General features: G+C 32.3%; 1 protein-coding gene across 2 annotated transcripts; it reads right to left on the bottom strand.

Moving 5' to 3' along the window:
- Window positions 1–293: 293 nt before the first annotated feature.
- Window positions 294–16221, bottom strand: CysRS (cysteine--tRNA ligase, cytoplasmic). 2 transcript variants are annotated; one of them, XM_088237372.1, is made up of 12 exons: window positions 16083–16221; window positions 15676–15860; window positions 14021–14287; window positions 13720–13936; window positions 13047–13257; window positions 11782–12014; window positions 9812–10045; window positions 7583–7718; window positions 6496–6722; window positions 5309–5471; window positions 4225–4433; window positions 294–761 (listed from the first exon to the last, which is right to left on the bottom strand). In XM_088237372.1, exons 2-12 carry the CDS (start codon window positions 15852–15854, stop codon window positions 642–644), a joined length of 2196 nt encoding a protein of 731 aa, XP_088093498.1. In that variant the 5' UTR covers window positions 15855–15860; window positions 16083–16221; the 3' UTR covers window positions 294–641. The 2 variants fall into 2 exon arrangements, with proteins under 2 accessions (XP_088093498.1, XP_088093499.1); XM_088237373.1 differs by lacking the exons at window positions 15676–15860; window positions 16083–16221 and having other exon boundaries at window positions 13720–13850; window positions 14021–14122.
- Window positions 16222–18476: the final 2255 nt, after the last annotated feature.

The following is an 18476-nucleotide window of genomic DNA, read 5'->3' as shown; positions in this document are numbered from 1 at the left end:
TTCTCAAACAGGCTCATATTTTAACTATTTTTTTTATTATTACAATCAAGATTTTTTTTGAAAAATGTAATTTAATTTTTTTAAATGAATTAAAATATATATGACACATCGGCATTGCTTTAAAGTATGACGAGAAACACAAAAAACAAAATAAAGAAAAAAGGGTTTTAAGACAGGTAATTTTAGTTTTTAGGCTCTCCTGGAAATTCTGCCATTTAGAGATATGACTATTTTATTGGTTGTGCGATATTCTTTTCTTAAATAGTAATGTGTAAAATTGGACTAGTCGTAAATTTATTAGTCTTAAAAAGTTTATTAAATAATAATGCATACATAATTCGTTTATTGGAGATTTTCTAATATTACTTCTATAGTGTGACAGATTCTGGAAGAAGCATTGCGATAAATACAAATTACATACCATATGTATGCATTAATTTTGGTGAATTCCTTAAGATGTGTTTGATTGGACTGCTAATAATTCATCAATACCACTGACTTAGCTCAAGCGTCTTCAAAACTGTTCAACTATAAAATCACATTGATAATATTTAATATCAAAAAGGGAGTACATTGAAGGAAAATATAACCGTAAAGACACATTAAATGGAGACTTAAAATCGACAAAAGTGTGTCATTATTTACTTTGAAGCACTCAAATACTCATTGTATTTCTTTTCTTGGGCAAGTTGGAGCTTTTGAAGTTTTTTAATTAATCCTTTGCTTATTTCTTGCCCCTGATGATCATGTGTTGGAAGACCCTAGAATTACAAATGGTAAATTAAACCGAACCTCTTTTAACACAGTTTAAATAACATAGTACAAAAATTAAATGAAAAAAACTTTTTGAACATTAATTTCACAATAAGTAATATAATATGTTATGATAGTATTGTTTTTTTTTTTAAATTGGATGGAAATATTACACCGGTTTTGGATATATGTATCAAGTGATGAAAGCGATGTCATACTAAAAGTGTATTATCCTGATAGAGAATAATCTTTGTTACGATTTTTTTCAGTATTTAGTTGTCATGTTGTATTTTTTTATATAAGATGGTAAGCTATTTGCAAACGATTTTCAATACATAGGAAACAATAAAAAATCTATAATAAACAAATTGTTTAAAAATTATAAGCAAATTGATTGGTACCAACCTACTTTGTAACCAGTAAAGAGAACTAAAATTTTTATACTAATAGGTATTACAATTGTGTAGTAGAATAGAAAATGAAGGTAGACTATAGTGACCGACTGAAGTTTTGGTTTTGGTCAGTTTTAGACAGGAAAATGAGTTTCGGGCGCAGTTTCCGTTTCGATTTCGGACAAAAATTGGCCGAAACTTTGGCTCAGCGGAATCTTGCGGTCAGGATATGTTGGATTACTTTCGGATTAGACTGATTTTATGATTTGTTGACTACAGTTAATTCTAAGATCTTCCAAATTTATATTTTTGTAATTCTTTTATAGTTCATAACATCTTATAGTGTACATTGAAGAACTAGTGATATAACCTATACAATATGGACGGGCATGACATACCGATATTTAGGGGGAGTATTTTTCAGGTATTTTTATCGACAAATCCATTCCCCTACAATGACCTACCTCACCCCCCTTTAAATGGCCGCCATTTTTATTTTTACGTTACGATTACGCTAGTGCATGTACAAAATTATCAATAACTGAGTACGTAAATATCGCAGAACAATAAATTTGGTGTTATTCGCACGATAACATATTGTTCTAGCGCCTATTAAACAATTTTTATTGATACTAATTATCAAACATAACTAAAAACATTCAAACACCGAAAAAAGTATGCGAACAATTGTTTTTTTTTGTGCATTTCCGCACATCATTCAAAAACTAGTCAGTTAAGTGGTAATTTTTTTATGCTATTTCTACAGCTAGTTATGTTATCTACAAAATGAGATCAAATTTGTTATCCAAATTTAATTATTATAAGTACGAATGTCGTATAATTAAACCCTTTTGCGAAAGCCGCCCCCGGATAAGGACGATCCCGGTAGAGGGCCGGACCCCACATTCCTAGAACGAGCAAATATGATAGATAAACGTATTTGTGAGTGAGTGAGACAACATCTATCGAAAGGTCTTAATTGGTCGCATAATCCAGACGGTTACGTGTTGTCACTTGTTGTCCTTCGCTACCCGTTGTGATCACACGTTCGTTTTGTTTTGCTACTAAATACATTCTCAGTTTTCTGCAAATTATTGAGTCGGAAGTGATTTGTGGCTGAACTTTTTACAAGTAGTAACATGTCGAGTCATCCTCAAAATGAATTTTCAAGTCAACACGTTGCCGATATGGTGTTTGTTTACGGGTTTTGTAACGGAAATGCCGCAGCTACTGTTAGAGAATATCGAAGAAGATTTCCAGACCGAGTTACGCCAAATGTTCGGACTTTCGTCTTTACATACCTAAGATTAGCTGAAAACGGGATTCGAAAACAAGTAGTCGAACATTCTCGGCTATTGTCGCCACAAGATGAAGAAGAGATTCTCAGCATGATTACCAGAGATCCGAGAGTTAGTGTGAGGAGGATCGCTGCAAGACTACAGTTGTCAAAATGGTCAGTTTGGAGAGTACTCAAGAGAGAAGGCTTACATCCTTACCATTTTCGAAGAGTTCAGGATATTCATGAGCCTGATTATGTTGCAAGGGTTACATTTTGCTCTTGGTTTCAACGGCAGCTACGACAGGACACCGACTTTTGGAAAAAAGTCCTATGGACAGACGAGGCAACATTTACGAGGCAGGGGATTATTAACTATAGAAATGACCACTTGTGGTGTTCTGAAAACCCGCATGCAGTTCGACCGAGTACTTTTCAACATGAATTCAGTGTGAACATGTGGGCCGGAATGATCGACGGAGTTTTAGTCGGCCCAGTTGAGCTACCTCCAAGATTAAATGGGCAAGGATTTTTGGAGTTTTTGAGAACAAAGTTTGCAGATTTACTCTTTGATTTACCTCTCATAAACCGCCGCAATATGTGGTTGCAACTCAACGGAGCCCCCGTACACTTTGCGCGAAGTGTACGTTGTCATTTGGATGGGGAACATTCTCCATGGATAGGACGCGGAGGCACTGTCGCGTGGCCACCAAGATCACCCGATTTAACGCCCCTGGATTATTTCTTCTGGGGCACAATGAAGCAAAAAGTTTACTTCCATGCGTCCGCGACTCGGGAAGAACTCGTGGAAAGGATCCGTACCGCCGCGAATGAAATACGAGCTGCCACAGATATGATCCGCCGTTCAACACGACAAATTGTTTTAAGAACAACAATGTGCATTACAAACAATGGAGGACATTTTGAACAGCATCTTTGAGTTTCATTTATGTCTTATATCTTTAGAAAAACAATTGATTGTGTTATTTTGATGTATTAAAAGTATAAAAGCAATTTGTATTTTATTACCTCCATTTCGACCCATGTTAGAGTTGTATTAGATAACATTTAGTACTTAAAGTAAAAAAATTGTGGTAACAATTTTAGTGTCATTTTGTAGATAACATAACTAGCTGTAGAAATAACATAAAAAAATTACCACTTAACTGACTAGTTTTTGAATGATGTGCGGAAATGCACAAAAAAAATCAATTGTTCGCATACTTTTTTCGGTGTTTGAATGTTTTTAGTTATGTTTGATAGTTAGTATCAATAAAAATTGTTTAATAGGCGCTAGAACAATATGTTATCGTGCGAATAACACCAAATTTATTGTTCTGCGATATTTACGTACTCAGTTATTGATATTTTTGTACATGCACTAGCGTAATCGTAACGCAAAAATAAAAATGGCGGCCATTTAAAGGGGGGTGAGGTAGGTCATTGTAGGGGAGTGGATTTGTCGATAAAAATACCTGAAAAATACTCCCCCTAAATATCGGTATGTCATGCCCGTCCATATTGTATGTATAACATAACAACGAACCGAAAAGCGCTAAAGGTGAACAAATTTACTAATAAAATTTATGCCTTTTATTTTATTGTGTATTAAAATACACTATTGTTAATTAAATTTAACACTTATTTTAATGAATTCATAAGGTTTAATTTAGTTTTGAAGTAACTTAACTCATTTAAGTAAGTTTCGGCTTCAGCCAAAAGTCAATAGTGTTTGTAATCGCCCCCTTATTACCTAAAATTAGGGACTTAAAATAAATAATAATAATAATAAATATCACATACGTGGTCATCAAATTGTGAATATTTATCAGTCTCTTTTCTGAATAGATCCGAAGGAGGAATTTTCTTCTGTTCATCCTTGGCTTGTTGTAGCGCCAACTGTTCCTGTTTCTTCTTCTCCTTCTCAGCCAGTTTCTCAGCTTCCATTTTTCTTTTTTCTTCTTTTTCTTTTAGTAACTGTTCGCGACACACTAATTTTACAACACTTCGATCTGTTAAATCCAAAAATTCAGTATTAAAAATATAATTATTACAACAAAGAATAAATATATTATTGAAGTGATAAACGAAAGAAGGGAGATTTCAGTTGAGATCTGAACTGACTGGGACTGTTGATGTGTCGCAAGTGTGAAGGCAATCGGTGCCAGGCAGAGGGGCTGGCAACGGCAAAAGCACGATCTCCGAACCTAGTGTTTGGGCAGTGCCGGAGTTTGACAAGTTTTCATCAGCCTGAATCGAATGCTGTCATAAGGATAGATTTTCTTTGACATGTATTTTCCTTAACAAAGAGGTTCGATAGGTATTATGGAGCCATTTCATGAAGGGATTTGAATACTGTCCAGCAAAGCTTTTATTTCATTTTCTCTGGGCTTTTTAAAACAGTACAAATTTTGAAGATGTTGAGAGATGTGAAAATATTTTTTTACTAACGTAATAAGCCTTACTGCCACATAGAAAACAGATTGAAGTTTTTCAGTTTGGTGTTTTGAAAAATTTGCCTATATTTCATTGTAAATTAGATGCGACATGATATAAGCATTCGCTTTAGTTAGTCTATTGGAATATTTCTCAGTACGGATTCGATTTGTTGGAGAGGGAAGAAACCTTATATAGGGAAATAGCCTTAACAAACAAACCCGCTATCTCCCTATGGCCGCCATACTGAGACAGCAGGTTTTGGAAATAGATGACTCATATGTCACATCATTATGGCAAAATATGCTATTTTAAAAAGTTGATGAAATTTCGGCAGTACATATGCAGATAGTTATAAAAATTAGATTTGTATACACTAAAATCATAATAATAATTTCGTAATTATAACAGATTGAATTGAGATCAGCAGGAGAGTCAGATAAAATTTCACCTTCTTTGTCTTCAAGTCGCACTCCTAAGTTAGGGAGTATGTCGTCTCGGAGAGTATCACACAATCCAAGAATTTCCGTAGCCTTGAGAGTTCTCGCTGCATCCCTCACAGATTGACGAAAAGATGCAATTACCCCCAAATAAGGCATCACCATTTCTTCAAACTGAACATAAAACAGAAACTTCATTATCAACTATTTAAAAATCAAATGAGTAATGAAATAATTTATTGATAAATTTATGACAGTGTGAATTACGTATGTATATTAAATTTGTCATTAAGGCTGCATAAAAAGTAAGGAAATCATACGAAATCATGATTTAGCCATTTTAAGTCAGTTTTTTCAAAAACTGCGCAACTAAAAAAATTAAGTAAAGTTGCATTAGATAAAAATAATATTTTTTAAAGAAATTTCTGTTAAAAAATATACTTTAAAGTTTTGTATAGCTTAAATATAATTACTTTTTGACCCGCAGATTATGCCTCTTCAAATTTAGAGCAAACTTTGTTACATTGATTCTCATATAAAGACTGATCACTGAAGGAAAATTAGTTTAAATGATATAAAGATAATCAATTAAACAAAAGAACTGTGGCAGCAAAATCTTAAAAACATAAAAATGAAAATAAAAAACTTTTTTTTATTTTTAAATTTAATTACCAACTAGTATCCACAAAATACTCCGACTTTTTCAGGGTTAGTGACAAAGTTTGTAACTCAACTCTAAGACTAAAGTAATCTAAGAGCATTTTTCTAATATGTTGTTTTTAATCGGTCATCAACTAAATCTAAGTTATTTTAATTGTAAATAAAGGCCAGAATTCTACCCGCCCATGTACTCTGAAAGTGCAGGATATGCGGTAATTAGTTTCTATCAAGTTATTATTTCCTAAATTGATACACTTAGTAGTAAACTCATAATTCTTTAAGTAAATAGGAGCTAGAACATCACCCCCCCATGCACTCTATAGCTGCAAGACATGTTATAATCTAGCTGTTATCTGTTACTTTCATTATTATTTAGGCGAAAAACTAGAAGTCCAACTGCATATTTTCTCTGCTGCTGAAAGATGTTTTGGGATGTTTACTGTACAGCTAACCGTTGTAAGTTGATTTTAACAAAAATGGAGCTATATAAATTATCAGAACTAATAATAATGAAAACAACAAAGGTTTCTCGACTTACATTCGTATTGTTATCTTTACCAATAGGGAAACCAATTCCTCCTCTCGGTCCATGAATCGCACCAAATATGTGAAGAAGGTCAGTCACATAAGTTCCTACTCTCTCTAGAAGTGGGACACTTGGTGCTTCGGAAGAATTTGGGGGACCGTTCTTTATTTTTAAATACACATTAGTTGCACCGACTAAATCTCTTATACTGTCAAGTGCTGATCGGGTATCAATATTATCTAGAAAATAACAAACGGAAGTTTAAATACATCTTTAAAAATGCCTCATATTTTTTATGGGTTCTCTCTTGAGAGTTGAAATTCCAGCTATTTTAACCGATTTAGGGGAAAAATTATTGTATTTGTGTCAAATTTTAGTATTTAAATTATTACGACTCGTTTTTAAAATAAATAAAAAAAAATACTAAAATCTTGTTTGAAAATATTCAAAATATCAAAATCCTTTTGATGAAATCATTGAAAATATGTAAAAATATTCAGCATCCCCAATTATGACAATTTTTACAAATGCGGAAGTTCAGTGCTACGGAAAATTGGATGTGAATTTTTTTTTTTTAAACCCGGTAAAAATTAGAGGAGGTATGGCGGAGTTTCTCAAAAATGTATGAAAAAAATTAGAAAAATGAATTACATTGAACTACGTCACAAGTTCACTCGGATAAACCAATGATAGTGTTGTTATAGATTTCCGGCTTCCAGCCAACTCATTAATCAGCAAAACTCTCCGACGAAAACTTGTGACATCACATGAGAAGTCATTTCAAAATTGCAAAACTAAAAAAATCACAGCGCTGAGAAAATGAAACATAATTATTTTTCATTTGTCTTAGTTTGATAGTCGATTAACAAAACAAAAATATAAAAAACCACTGAACTTCCTCATTACAATTTTCTGGTGGTATATTTAAAATTTAAGCAATATCCTAGATTTTCTAGAACATTAATTATATTTTCATGTAATTATTCTATTTTTTTCTATACATTTTGAATTCAACCTATCAACCTTTTAAAAGTTAAGTGTTACATATGCAGGAATGCGATTTTTAACTTGTATTAATATTCATTTCAATATTACTCACCACAGAGAGCTTTATGCACATTATCTTGTGTGGTCTTTAATTTGGAAAAAAGTTGTGATTCTGCTCCAAACCAGCAGCCTCCTTGACCTGCCCCAGTTCCACACCTTATAGCATCCTTTACGCTAAGGAAAAATTCCTGTTAAGAAAATAAAATGGTAAAATTGGCTATGCATCACTCAGCCCTTTTATTAGAGTAAATTATTTTATAAGGAATTTGCAGCAGCAGCCTCCCATAAGCAGCAGCCTTCTATAACGAGCGTCTTGAGGATGAGGCGGTGGACCTGGCTTGGACACGTGCTGTGCATGTCTCAGGGCTCGCACAGTCTTGGAAGGCCATTGATGACGATTTTTCGACTTTATTTGGAGGAACTAAGGGGCGCTGGATTGATGTGGGAGGAGGTGAGAGTGCTGGATGGCGATAGGGTCTCCTGGAGGCAACTCCAGATGCTCCACTTAGGAGCAGATGTGGAAAAGAAAGAAGAGAAGGTATTTCAACAAAGATACATATTAGAGAACATGCAATTTGAAGGTATTCGTTAATACAATTTCACATGCTTATATATCTTTGATTATAGAATTATACAAAATAGATAGAATTTCATTTGTTGTTTTTAAAAAAATATTTTTTAATGTCTAATACAGTATACAATACAATGAAAAATAAGTTGTACGTGTGTAATTAATAACTAAGAGATTATTCGCAAAAGTTGGGAGAGTATCATGAAAAATTACAATTTTGTTATTTTGGCAGTATATATTATATTCCCAACACATACGGGCCATAGGTGTGTGGTGTGTAGTATTCCTTGAAAACAAAGGCAGTTTAAATATGTTCCGATGTCAGAGTGTTCTCATCCTGTATTTATTTGTATTATTATTATTATTATTATTATTATTATAATACAGTATTTATATAATTGTGTATTTTCATAAGCCAGCGCATGAAATACCAGACTCAACATAAGTGAAAAGTAGACAATCCATGGATGAAAAGAGCCATTATGGTTTTTAAAATCAAAATATCTCACCTTACCTCACTGAAGTGAGCAACATAAAATATTATGGCAAAATATCACTTGGAATAGATCAAATGCCATTTTTGAGCTTATGACTGTCATCATCTCAAAAATGATCTCTATGTGCGTTGTAATTTAATTTGATTTTAATTTCAATTTTTTTTTTTTATTTACGTTTACGTACATTACAAAAATATTTCAATGCATACATAACACGAAAAAATTAATACTAACATTTTAATATACAAAGATGGTAAAATAAAAACTGACGATAGTATTTGCACTCCCTTAAGTAAAGATACCTCAGAAACTTCTTCTGAACCATCTCCAGCATAAGAGAGTACTTCAATTCGTGGGGCGCCCAGATCAGAAATCCACACTCAAGCCTGCTTCGCACCCATGAGTTATAAAGAAGCCTAAGAACACAAGTATTTAAGAACACCTTAGCTGTTCGGAGAACAAATCCCAACATTTTGCGCGCACTGTCACAAACAGTGCCTATGTGAGTATTAAATTTCAGTCTAGCATCAAACATAACTCCCAGATCTTTGACAGTGGCAGTTCGCTTAAGTGAACACACTCCCATACAGTACTGTTTAAAAATAGTTTTTAATGCTCTTGTATATGACAAAATATAAAATTTAGAAAAATTGAAATTTAGTTGGTTTCGAGTTCCCCAATCAAATGTATTATTTATATCAGACTGGAGAAGGCGGCAATCATCCAAAGTGGAAATCTTCAGAAACAATTTTAGATCATCAGCAAACAACAGAACTCGTGAATGCGATACCACGCTAGTAATGTCATTTATAAAAATGGAGAATAAAAGTGATCCTAATATAATCGTGGTAATATACATCAATCGTTAAAACACTTAAGGGGTCAAATACAATTGGTTTTGCTTAGTTGGGAGATGGATCGTGTAATTTTAATCTCTTTGATAATAGACAAAAAAGTTTAAATACCATATTTTAATTCAGAGGCTAATACTTGAAATATTATGTAAAACCTTGCTTATAACTATGTACATAATATGTATAATGCTAAAAAAAATAGATGTGTGGGCAGATTTCGTTTTGAATAAGCATTGTTTGAAAATTATGATTTTAGGAATTTAACAAACTAAGCATTTACATGTCGCATTTAAATATTTTTATTAAGGAATTACTAATGAAAACATAATATGAAAATTGTAAAAATATTTTTAACATACATTGAGCATTTTCTCATACTGCACAGCCATTTCCATAGTGTTGGACGAATAATCCAGAGTATCTTTCCAAGAATGTAACAAAAATGCGAATCTCAGCTGCGTTGATGTATTTTTTTGTAATGCTTCTTGTATTGTAATGAAGTTTTTGAGGGATTTAGACATTTTGCATCCAGCTATTGTGAGATGTCCGGTGTGCAGGAAATATGACACCCAATTTGCACAGTCAAAGTACGCCTATAATATTTAAATAAATTAAAATTTGTTTAACACGATGGAAAATAAATAAAATACATACTAAATTATCTCATAATTCACAGTCGAGTTCTTTACGAAAATTGCATAACTGAAATTGAAATATTTTTTCCCTAACTGCAAAACACAACCTGTATTCAAAATTAATCAAATATCTGAGTAGTTTTGAACACAAGAATGGAAAACATGTTTTACAATATTGTGTTCAAAACAATCCAAATGTTTAATTCATTTTTAATACAGAATGATTTTTGCAGTTGATTAGAAAATATTTTTTAAAATTTCAGTTATGCAGTTTCTTTTTAAAAAACCCTCCAATTTGCATTCATGCCTATTTTTATTTCTGATGAATGATACAAAACAGTATTGAATGAGGAACTTCAGCTCTACGGGAAATTGTATACAAAAAACATTAAATTTTACGGCAAAGTTTCTTGAAAATAAACAAAAACAATATTTAAAAATGTTTTAATAAAAACAAACTTTGAATGACGTCAATTGTTCGTATGAATCCACCGATGATAAGAGAGTTGAGGAAGATTTCCATTTTACTTACCGTCAATCTCATGATTAATTGGCAGAACTGACCGAGATGAAGCAGAAAAGAACTTGAGACGTCACATATGGAGTAATTTCAGAAATACAAAACTCTAAAAAATCATAGCGCTGATAATATGATACATATTTTTTTTTTAAAAAACAACTGTTTAGCTGAGTTTAATAGTCTATCAACAAATAAAAAAAATAAAAAAAACCACTGAACTTCCTCATTATGGATTTGAAATCTAAGAGGGTGTACATTTTTTATTTAATATTGAATCCTAATATAAGTTTATCAAAAGTTGTTCTGTACTGTAGTTTGCAATAAATTGTAAAAAAAAATATACTGATAGGTAAACTGAATAAGGTTAACTTAATCACAAATTTAATCCACTTTGTTATCCACATCAAGTGTTAATTTTTATTCTCTGTTTATTATTATCTTACCTTTGAGCTATTTTAAGTGCATTGACTGTATTTCGACGATTTGTTTTAATTATATATTTTCAGTGAATTAAAGGGTACACTGCTAAAATGGGCTACTTGTATTTTCTTGATTTTTGAGATATCAATGTCATTTTTTTCTCCCGAGTTAGTTCAATAAAATGGAATATTTAAAGCTAACAAAATGTAGCTCCTTGTTTTATAAACGGCTTTCAAAAAAATAGCAAAAATACGACAGTTGCTGAAATGAGCTCGTTCTTGACAATTCAAAAAGGAGTTTTAAAAAAATATAAAATAGAGGTTTTTGTTTGTTCGTTACTGTGATTATATGTAAAAAAATATATAACATTAATTGAAAACCAATTTTATTTAATACATGACGGCAAAGTCCCGCAATTAAGGTTTTTATTCTTCTTTTTGCTCTCCTGTAAAATGAATTTTTTGTTAATGAGTCCGTTCTTGCCGTGTACCCTTCAAATAGTAGGGCGTTACATATTTTTGCAGTTAATTTTTTTTACATCCTATTATTTTAATACCATAGGTTCATTTGACACAAAGAACCAGACATTTTGAAAGGGAGGGGAGAATAATATTATTGTATTAATTAATAAACATTCTTCATTCTGCATTCTTGCCCCTTTTCAGTAAGTGACGGGGCGCTAGATACCATTAGATCCAGCACTATGAGTATGGAGTTAAATTTGTTAAATGCAAATCGATTAAGGAATATTTACCTCACTCTGGGCTAATTCATTATCATGATGAGGAAATTTAAGGTCTACCCCTCCAGTATGGATATCCAGAGATTTACCGCAGACTTCAGAAGCCATAGCAGAGCACTCAATATGCCAACCCGGTCGACCCAGTCCCCAAGGTGACTCCCACGATGGTTCCCCACTCTTGGAATTCTTCCAGAGGGCAAAATCATTTGGTGAACGCTTCTCGCCAGTCTCTTCCATTAAGTCGCCTGGAAAAAGAGTTATTAATACAGTCGAACTTGGTTATAAAGCTCACGGAAATAGGCAGATTTCGGATGTAATGAGGAAACATTTGTTGATATTTTACTTTATGGTTATATAAAATCTTTACGATATTCTCTATCATTTACTGCGCATATAGTTGTTTTATTATTCAAATTTTCTTTTTGATGGCCCTACTTATTTTTTTATTGCTGTAATTTTGTTTTTGCCTCTATTATTGCACGTTTTTTGACACCAATCTTTGAAGAGATCCAATAAAAATTTAAGGTTTTAATTTGGAGAATGACTCACCAAGGCAAATGTTCCTGTTATAAATTTATTCTTAACTTGTTTAACGAGCATAGTGAGTTTTGTTTCTTGCAAAACCTCATTTGAGATTATCTTGAAGGAAATTTTACTTTGTAAGCATTTATTATAATTTTCCCTAAAAGTTTATTTTTTAATTGTTTGAATGAATGTATGTTTGTATATATATTTGTTTACTTAGTGACAACATGCAATAGCGGTTGTATTTTTAAAATTTCCTTTCTCCGGTACAACAAATAATGCTTATAACAAGCAAATTTAGTCGGTCCCATCTTCCTCATAATAACCAAGTTCGAGCGTATTTATAAAATATTAAAATGTGAAAATTACCAATTAATATTACAAAATTGCCTATCCTTGTTCAAGTGAATAAGGAATATAGTTAAGTGTGTGAAAAAGAACCAAAATCCTGGACAAGCGTTTTTAACTTGATGCACAATTTCAGATAAAAATACAATACAAGATAAGTCCGGCTCATGGTGAAATGGTTAGCACATTTTTCTACTATGCTTGAGGTCCCGGGATCGATTCTTTGTAGGGTCGATATAATAAATTTGTCTAAAGGTGGTTTTACCCATGTTTCACTGTCTTCGGTCAAGCATTGACTGATTAACTTATTAACACTATATTGACATACGCTGCATTTGGTATACTAATGAAATGACCATAAGGTGTGGATAAGTGTATGATAATAATGAACTAATGAAAGTTACCTTCTCCTTCTTGCAATGAACTCGTATCGCCATATGCCTCTGGAACTAGCTTGGCATAATGATGATTATCTCGTTTATCAAATTCACCGACATTAAAGTACACAGAGCCATTTGCAACATAAGCTAATCCATTATTGACAATTCGTTCAATAAACTTTATGATTTCTGGAATATATTCACTAACTCTAGTTAGCACATCCGGTGGCAAAACCTTAAACATAAAACAAATCAATTAAGTAAAATAAGTCACGAGCAAAAGTATTTAAGGTCAACATAAAATATGTGTGATATTGTAAATGGACTAATGCAGTGTCCTATGCATCATTGGGTGTGGACGGGTATGATGTTGATGATAAAATATGTACACTAATTTTGTTTTCACCTAGATATTTAAAATGGAGTAACACCAAGACATAAAACCGATCATCATACTTTGGTGTAATAAAACTCTGTAGTTAGTATTTCAATCGCAACCTCATGCACACATAAGATATGAATAGCGAATGAATATGACGATGCTAAAATTAGTGGTTAATTCTTTGTATCTTTATATCAATGCGAGAACATAAATGTTAGAAAAAAGACGGCTTGTCTCCCATGAAAATAATATCCAGAAATTAATATTATAACAAGTACAAATTCAATGTTAATGAAAATAAAGTGTGAATCTTACATTTAGTGCTTTCATATCAATTTGGAATTCTTTTTCCCAGTACCTTGGGAGAGCATTGAAGATATGATTATCTTTCACCGATGAGCCTCTTTCTTTATCGAGCCACTGTGACACAGGGTCTTTAGCTGCATCTAAGAAATTAGATTTACTCGACTGTATCCTTGATTCATCATTAGAAACAATAGCTTCTTTCAGCGAATCTACAGCAGATGTCATACTGTAATTTATCATAAATGTTTAGTATCCATGAATCTTAATACAAAAAGATAAAGAATTAAAAAGGATATATATAATTACTTACTTTGTTAACATTCTTGTAAGCATATTTTTTTTGTCGGGGTCAGTAGTGTCTTTTGCATTATTTTCAAAAAGGTCCATTACGATTTTGGCATCCTCTACTATTCCTTCTAAACTTTTTTCTTCGGAAACATATTTATCAAATAAGTAGTTCTGTCTAGCTCTTCTTATGATCTTGTCATCGATATCTGTAATGTTCATTACATACAGAACTTTATACCCGAAATAGTCAGATAATACTCGACGGAGTATATCAAAAGAAATATATGATCTGAAAAACAAAAGTTTATGATAAGAAAAAAATATAACAATTAAAAGGACATGTGGAGGGAATGGACAGCGAAAGAATGGCTAAAAAGATTTACAATGTGAATGTTGATGGATGTAGAAATAGAGGAAGACCGAGTAAGACATGACATGACCAAATCCAACAAATACTTGAAGATGGACATGTCAAAATTCGGAATAATCGGTGCTCGTGCATGAGAAGATGTATAAATGTAGAGGAAGCGAGATCTGTATGCAAAGACAGAGTAATATGCCGTTCTATCCTCTCTGCCTACCTTTACGGAGAAACGGCGTTATGGTTTGTTGTTGTTTTAAAGTAAGTAATCGAAGAATTGAGAAAAATATAATTTTACTAGATAAAATACTTAACAATCTGTGTTAGACTGTCCATTTGGCAACACTGCTCTTGCCCGCGCAATTTGATTCCATTGTATCGACAGCTTCTACATACACGCTTTGAATCTATCCCAAAGTTTTTGCCGTTGTATAATTTAGATATGACTTTTTCACATCTCTACCAAACCATCTCCTTTCATTGCTATCCCCGCGCCTCCAGCGAAATTATGTGACTGTAGTTTCCTGAAGAGTGAACTGATTGCTGACAAGAAAGAAGACATAACTCCAAGTTAGTCAGTGTTATTACATGTTAATCTCTCTGGTCTGAGTACATCTCTAATGAATTGTTGCCGCGGTAGCCACTAGCTCACATTGTCAGTTTGGAGAAATAATTTCTTGTTCATCCGCTATCGCTAATATTTGACATGCCATCGTACAAGATGAAGCAAGTTACATGCTTCACCAGGAGTATTGGGTTGGTTTGGACATGTAGATCCAATGGACAGCGAAAGAATGGCTAAAAGTATTTACAATGCAAATGTTAACAGACGCAGAAAACATGGAAGACAGAGAGAGAAGTTTAACAAATACATGAAGAGGGACATGTCAAAAGTCGGAATAATCGCCGTGCGAGCATGAGCAGATGTATGAATGTAGAGGAACCGAGGTCTGTATGCAAAGAAAGACGATGTGGCGTTCTATCCTCTCTGCCTACATCCACAGAGAAACGGCGGGATGGTTTATTTGTAATTAATAAGCAAAGTATTATTATGACTTGAAGTAAAACATTTATCAATAAAAACATACTAATCAATAAAAAAGCGTACAATATTCATTGTAAATCTCAAGAAAAGTAGACAGTATAAGAATAATCTTTGAAGTGTAGAATATTTTTATTTCAAAGCATTTACAATGCGTAAGCACATATCCAAAATCCTTGTTAATATAGCCCAACGTTACTATTTTTACTGTGGATAAAAAAAGCCAGGGAAGTAAGTGTAATTGAATAAGACAAAAAACAGTAAATTCACGAACCTGGCATGTCCCATATGAGATGCATCATACACGGTCGGTCCACAGCTATACCAAGTCACATTATTACCATCGTGCGGCACAAATTTCTCTTTCTTTCTCGTCAAACTATTAAAAAGCTTTAGCACAGGTTTCACCGATTCAGGAGGACTTATCCATGTAGGCTGTGAACGTTTTGCCATATTGCACTGAAATTTGAGACTGTGATTAATTACTTTAAAGACATTTAAAAAACTTTATATTTACATATGACTTTAGTTTATAAAATCTGTACTATGTTTATGTACTTTGTTGAAAAGGATTATTTAGGAGAAAATAACAAAAAAATATATAGGGAAAAGTTCTAGTCTTTTAAAACTACCGTTCAATACGAATTGTGATATCTAATACCAAATATATATATTACAAACCAAATCTATTATAAGAATATTTTAATAGTACTGCGGTTTGAGGTTTGATTATAGGACTCAATGATGAAACCCTTCCTTCTGTCGCTACACTTTTTGAATAAAAAAATAACCTAAAATTTTGACACGTAGGACGCAGAACAGAGCGCTGGCGGTAATTTCTTCTTTTTCTAAAATCGAGTTCTAACTTCTAACGTTTGAGTGCAGTCCACAGACTACAGTGGTGCAGTCACAGACTACAGGGTGCAGTCACATACTATTTCGTTTGTGGTAGGTATGTTCAATTTTGTGTTCAAATCATTCTTTTGGTTATAGTTACGGCAGTCATTGTTTTTGATTAAAATTAACATATCTCTCTTAGTTCTTTTGCCATATGCCATAGAATATATTGTATCCTTATTATATCACTGGCTATATGTATGATTGTATGACTTTAAAAAAAGTGTCAATTTTTGAAAAAAGGTCGTATAATGCAAATGACAGTATTAGTTACAACCACCCCTCCGTGGTGAAGTGGTCAAGGCGTTAAACTCACTCACGTAAGGTTCCGGGTTCGATTCCCGGCGAGAACACAAAAAATAATTGATTTTTCTCAAGCCTGGGTGTTCTGTGCTGTAATTTACCACTGTAATAAACTAATCAGATCAAGCTACTCGAGATCACAGTTGGTACTCTATGCATTTACTTTTCGTTTGTCGTAATATTTGAATACGTTTCAGTACAAATCAAGCAGTAATATTCTTCGTCTTCCTGACTTTCATATTTTTGTTTTTTTGTTATGTACTCTTTTTGAAGCAATCATCCAGCACAGATCTTTTTACTGACTTGGTCTTCCATTTTTTTACTTTTTCTTCCTGAGGTTCTAACTTGTTTCGGATGTCTGTCATTATTGCCGATTTCCGACATTTCGTTAGATAAGAAGTAAATATGAACCTGTTTATTCGATAAATGATGTTCGCGAAGTGACCAGACTAGATAATGAGATAATTGGTACAAATGAGTTACAAATCATATTCGATGGATAAGCAACATTCATACATGATTTAGATATTGAATTGTGGAGGATCGACTGATTTAAACAGAACGGTTAATTCAGAAATAGAGTTTAATGAAAATGAAAGGCATTGACTGTAAGAATCAGGCAATCTCTGAAGCAAAAACACCTCGGGCGTTGCCAGGCCTCGATCAGTTTTCCATTTTGTATATTAATTGCATTCTGTTTTATTCATGTAGCAATTAATACTCTCTTACCTACCTCTAAGAATTTTTATTAATATAAATGAAATATAAAGTAATCTGGATAAAAATAAAACAAGACTAGTTGTTTTCATTCTTTATTCTTGATTTCCCAAAATCAGACAGTCATATCCCTATCATGAGAATCATAAAAATTTCGATGTTAACCCTTACAAACATATAAAACGATAAAATTTTTAAAAAAACTAAATAAACATAAAATCACGACATAAAACATAGACAAATCTTTTTAATGAAACATTAACGACAAACATTGAAAATAGCTTCCATATCTAAAGAAATCTTAATTCATTTGTTACTTTCATTCAGTGTTCCTTTCATGTCTGGTCTCCCCTACTCTGTGTTTTGTCGAGCTGTGCCAGTACTTCTTAAAACTGGTAGATATTAATACTTACTCATTTTTTTTTGTTTAATAAAGAAATATTTTCGTTTTTATAATTTACGCAAATATTTAATTTTGAGGGCCATTTTATTAATTATACCAACAACAAAAAAGTTTAAAATAAAACTATCTAATTTTACATTGCCTTTTTTTCTGTACCCCTCCTTACTTCGATAGTTTTCCACTTCTGCTGGGAGAACATTCCATAATCATATATGTTATGAGGCAGGGTCATGTTACATAAAAACAAAATAATAATCTATCCCACGCCCTTAGTATCAGTCAAGGAAATATGAAATATTGAAAAAGTGTTTATTAAAAACAAATACTTGTTTTTTATATTGTTTTTGTTTATATAAGATCGAAGAAGAGTTGAAAGGGGATAAAATATTGTAATGGAAATTTAAAAAAACTGGCGCCCAATAAGGTAAAAATATACAAAAAAACATTTTTTATACCATTCCTTGAGTTTAAACAAGAGGAATAAAAAACTAAATTTATAAATATGAAATCATTTCGATACTAAAATAAAATAAACTTTTCTCTCGTAAAGAAATTTATTTATATATCAACGGTTTAAAGAACCTTTTACAATAAAAAGTTTTACAGAAATAATCACAGCAGTGAACAATTCATTATATAATATGAAATATGAATATATAATTCAACTAAATAATTAAAACCATACAAATCATTACTTAAAAAAACGATGACGAATAAAAGATAACAAATTGAAGTGAGAAAGCCTTATTTTCTTA

Source organism: Micrasema longulum, unplaced genomic scaffold (genome assembly GCF_059751315.1).
Source record: "Micrasema longulum isolate JH-2025_06_02 unplaced genomic scaffold, ASM5975131v1 h1tg001710l, whole genome shotgun sequence".
Taxonomy (NCBI): domain Eukaryota; kingdom Metazoa; phylum Arthropoda; class Insecta; order Trichoptera; family Brachycentridae; genus Micrasema; species Micrasema longulum.
This window is presented reverse-complemented; position numbering and strand designations above follow the sequence as displayed.

Bases quoted from the DNA above. Each gene is read 5' to 3' on its own strand.
- CysRS (XM_088237372.1), bottom strand. From the start codon at position 15,854: ATGGCAAAACGTTCACAGCCTACATGGATAAGTCCTCCTGAATCGGTG. The intron at 12,015-13,046 runs GTAACTTTCATT...CTCTTTTTCCAG, and splicing joins TTCATTGCAAGAAGGAGAAG to GCGACTTAATGGAAGAGACT. The intron at 762-4,224 runs GTATGTGATATT...TTGTAATTCTAG, and splicing joins ATTCACAATTTGATGACCAC to GGTCTTCCAACACATGATCA.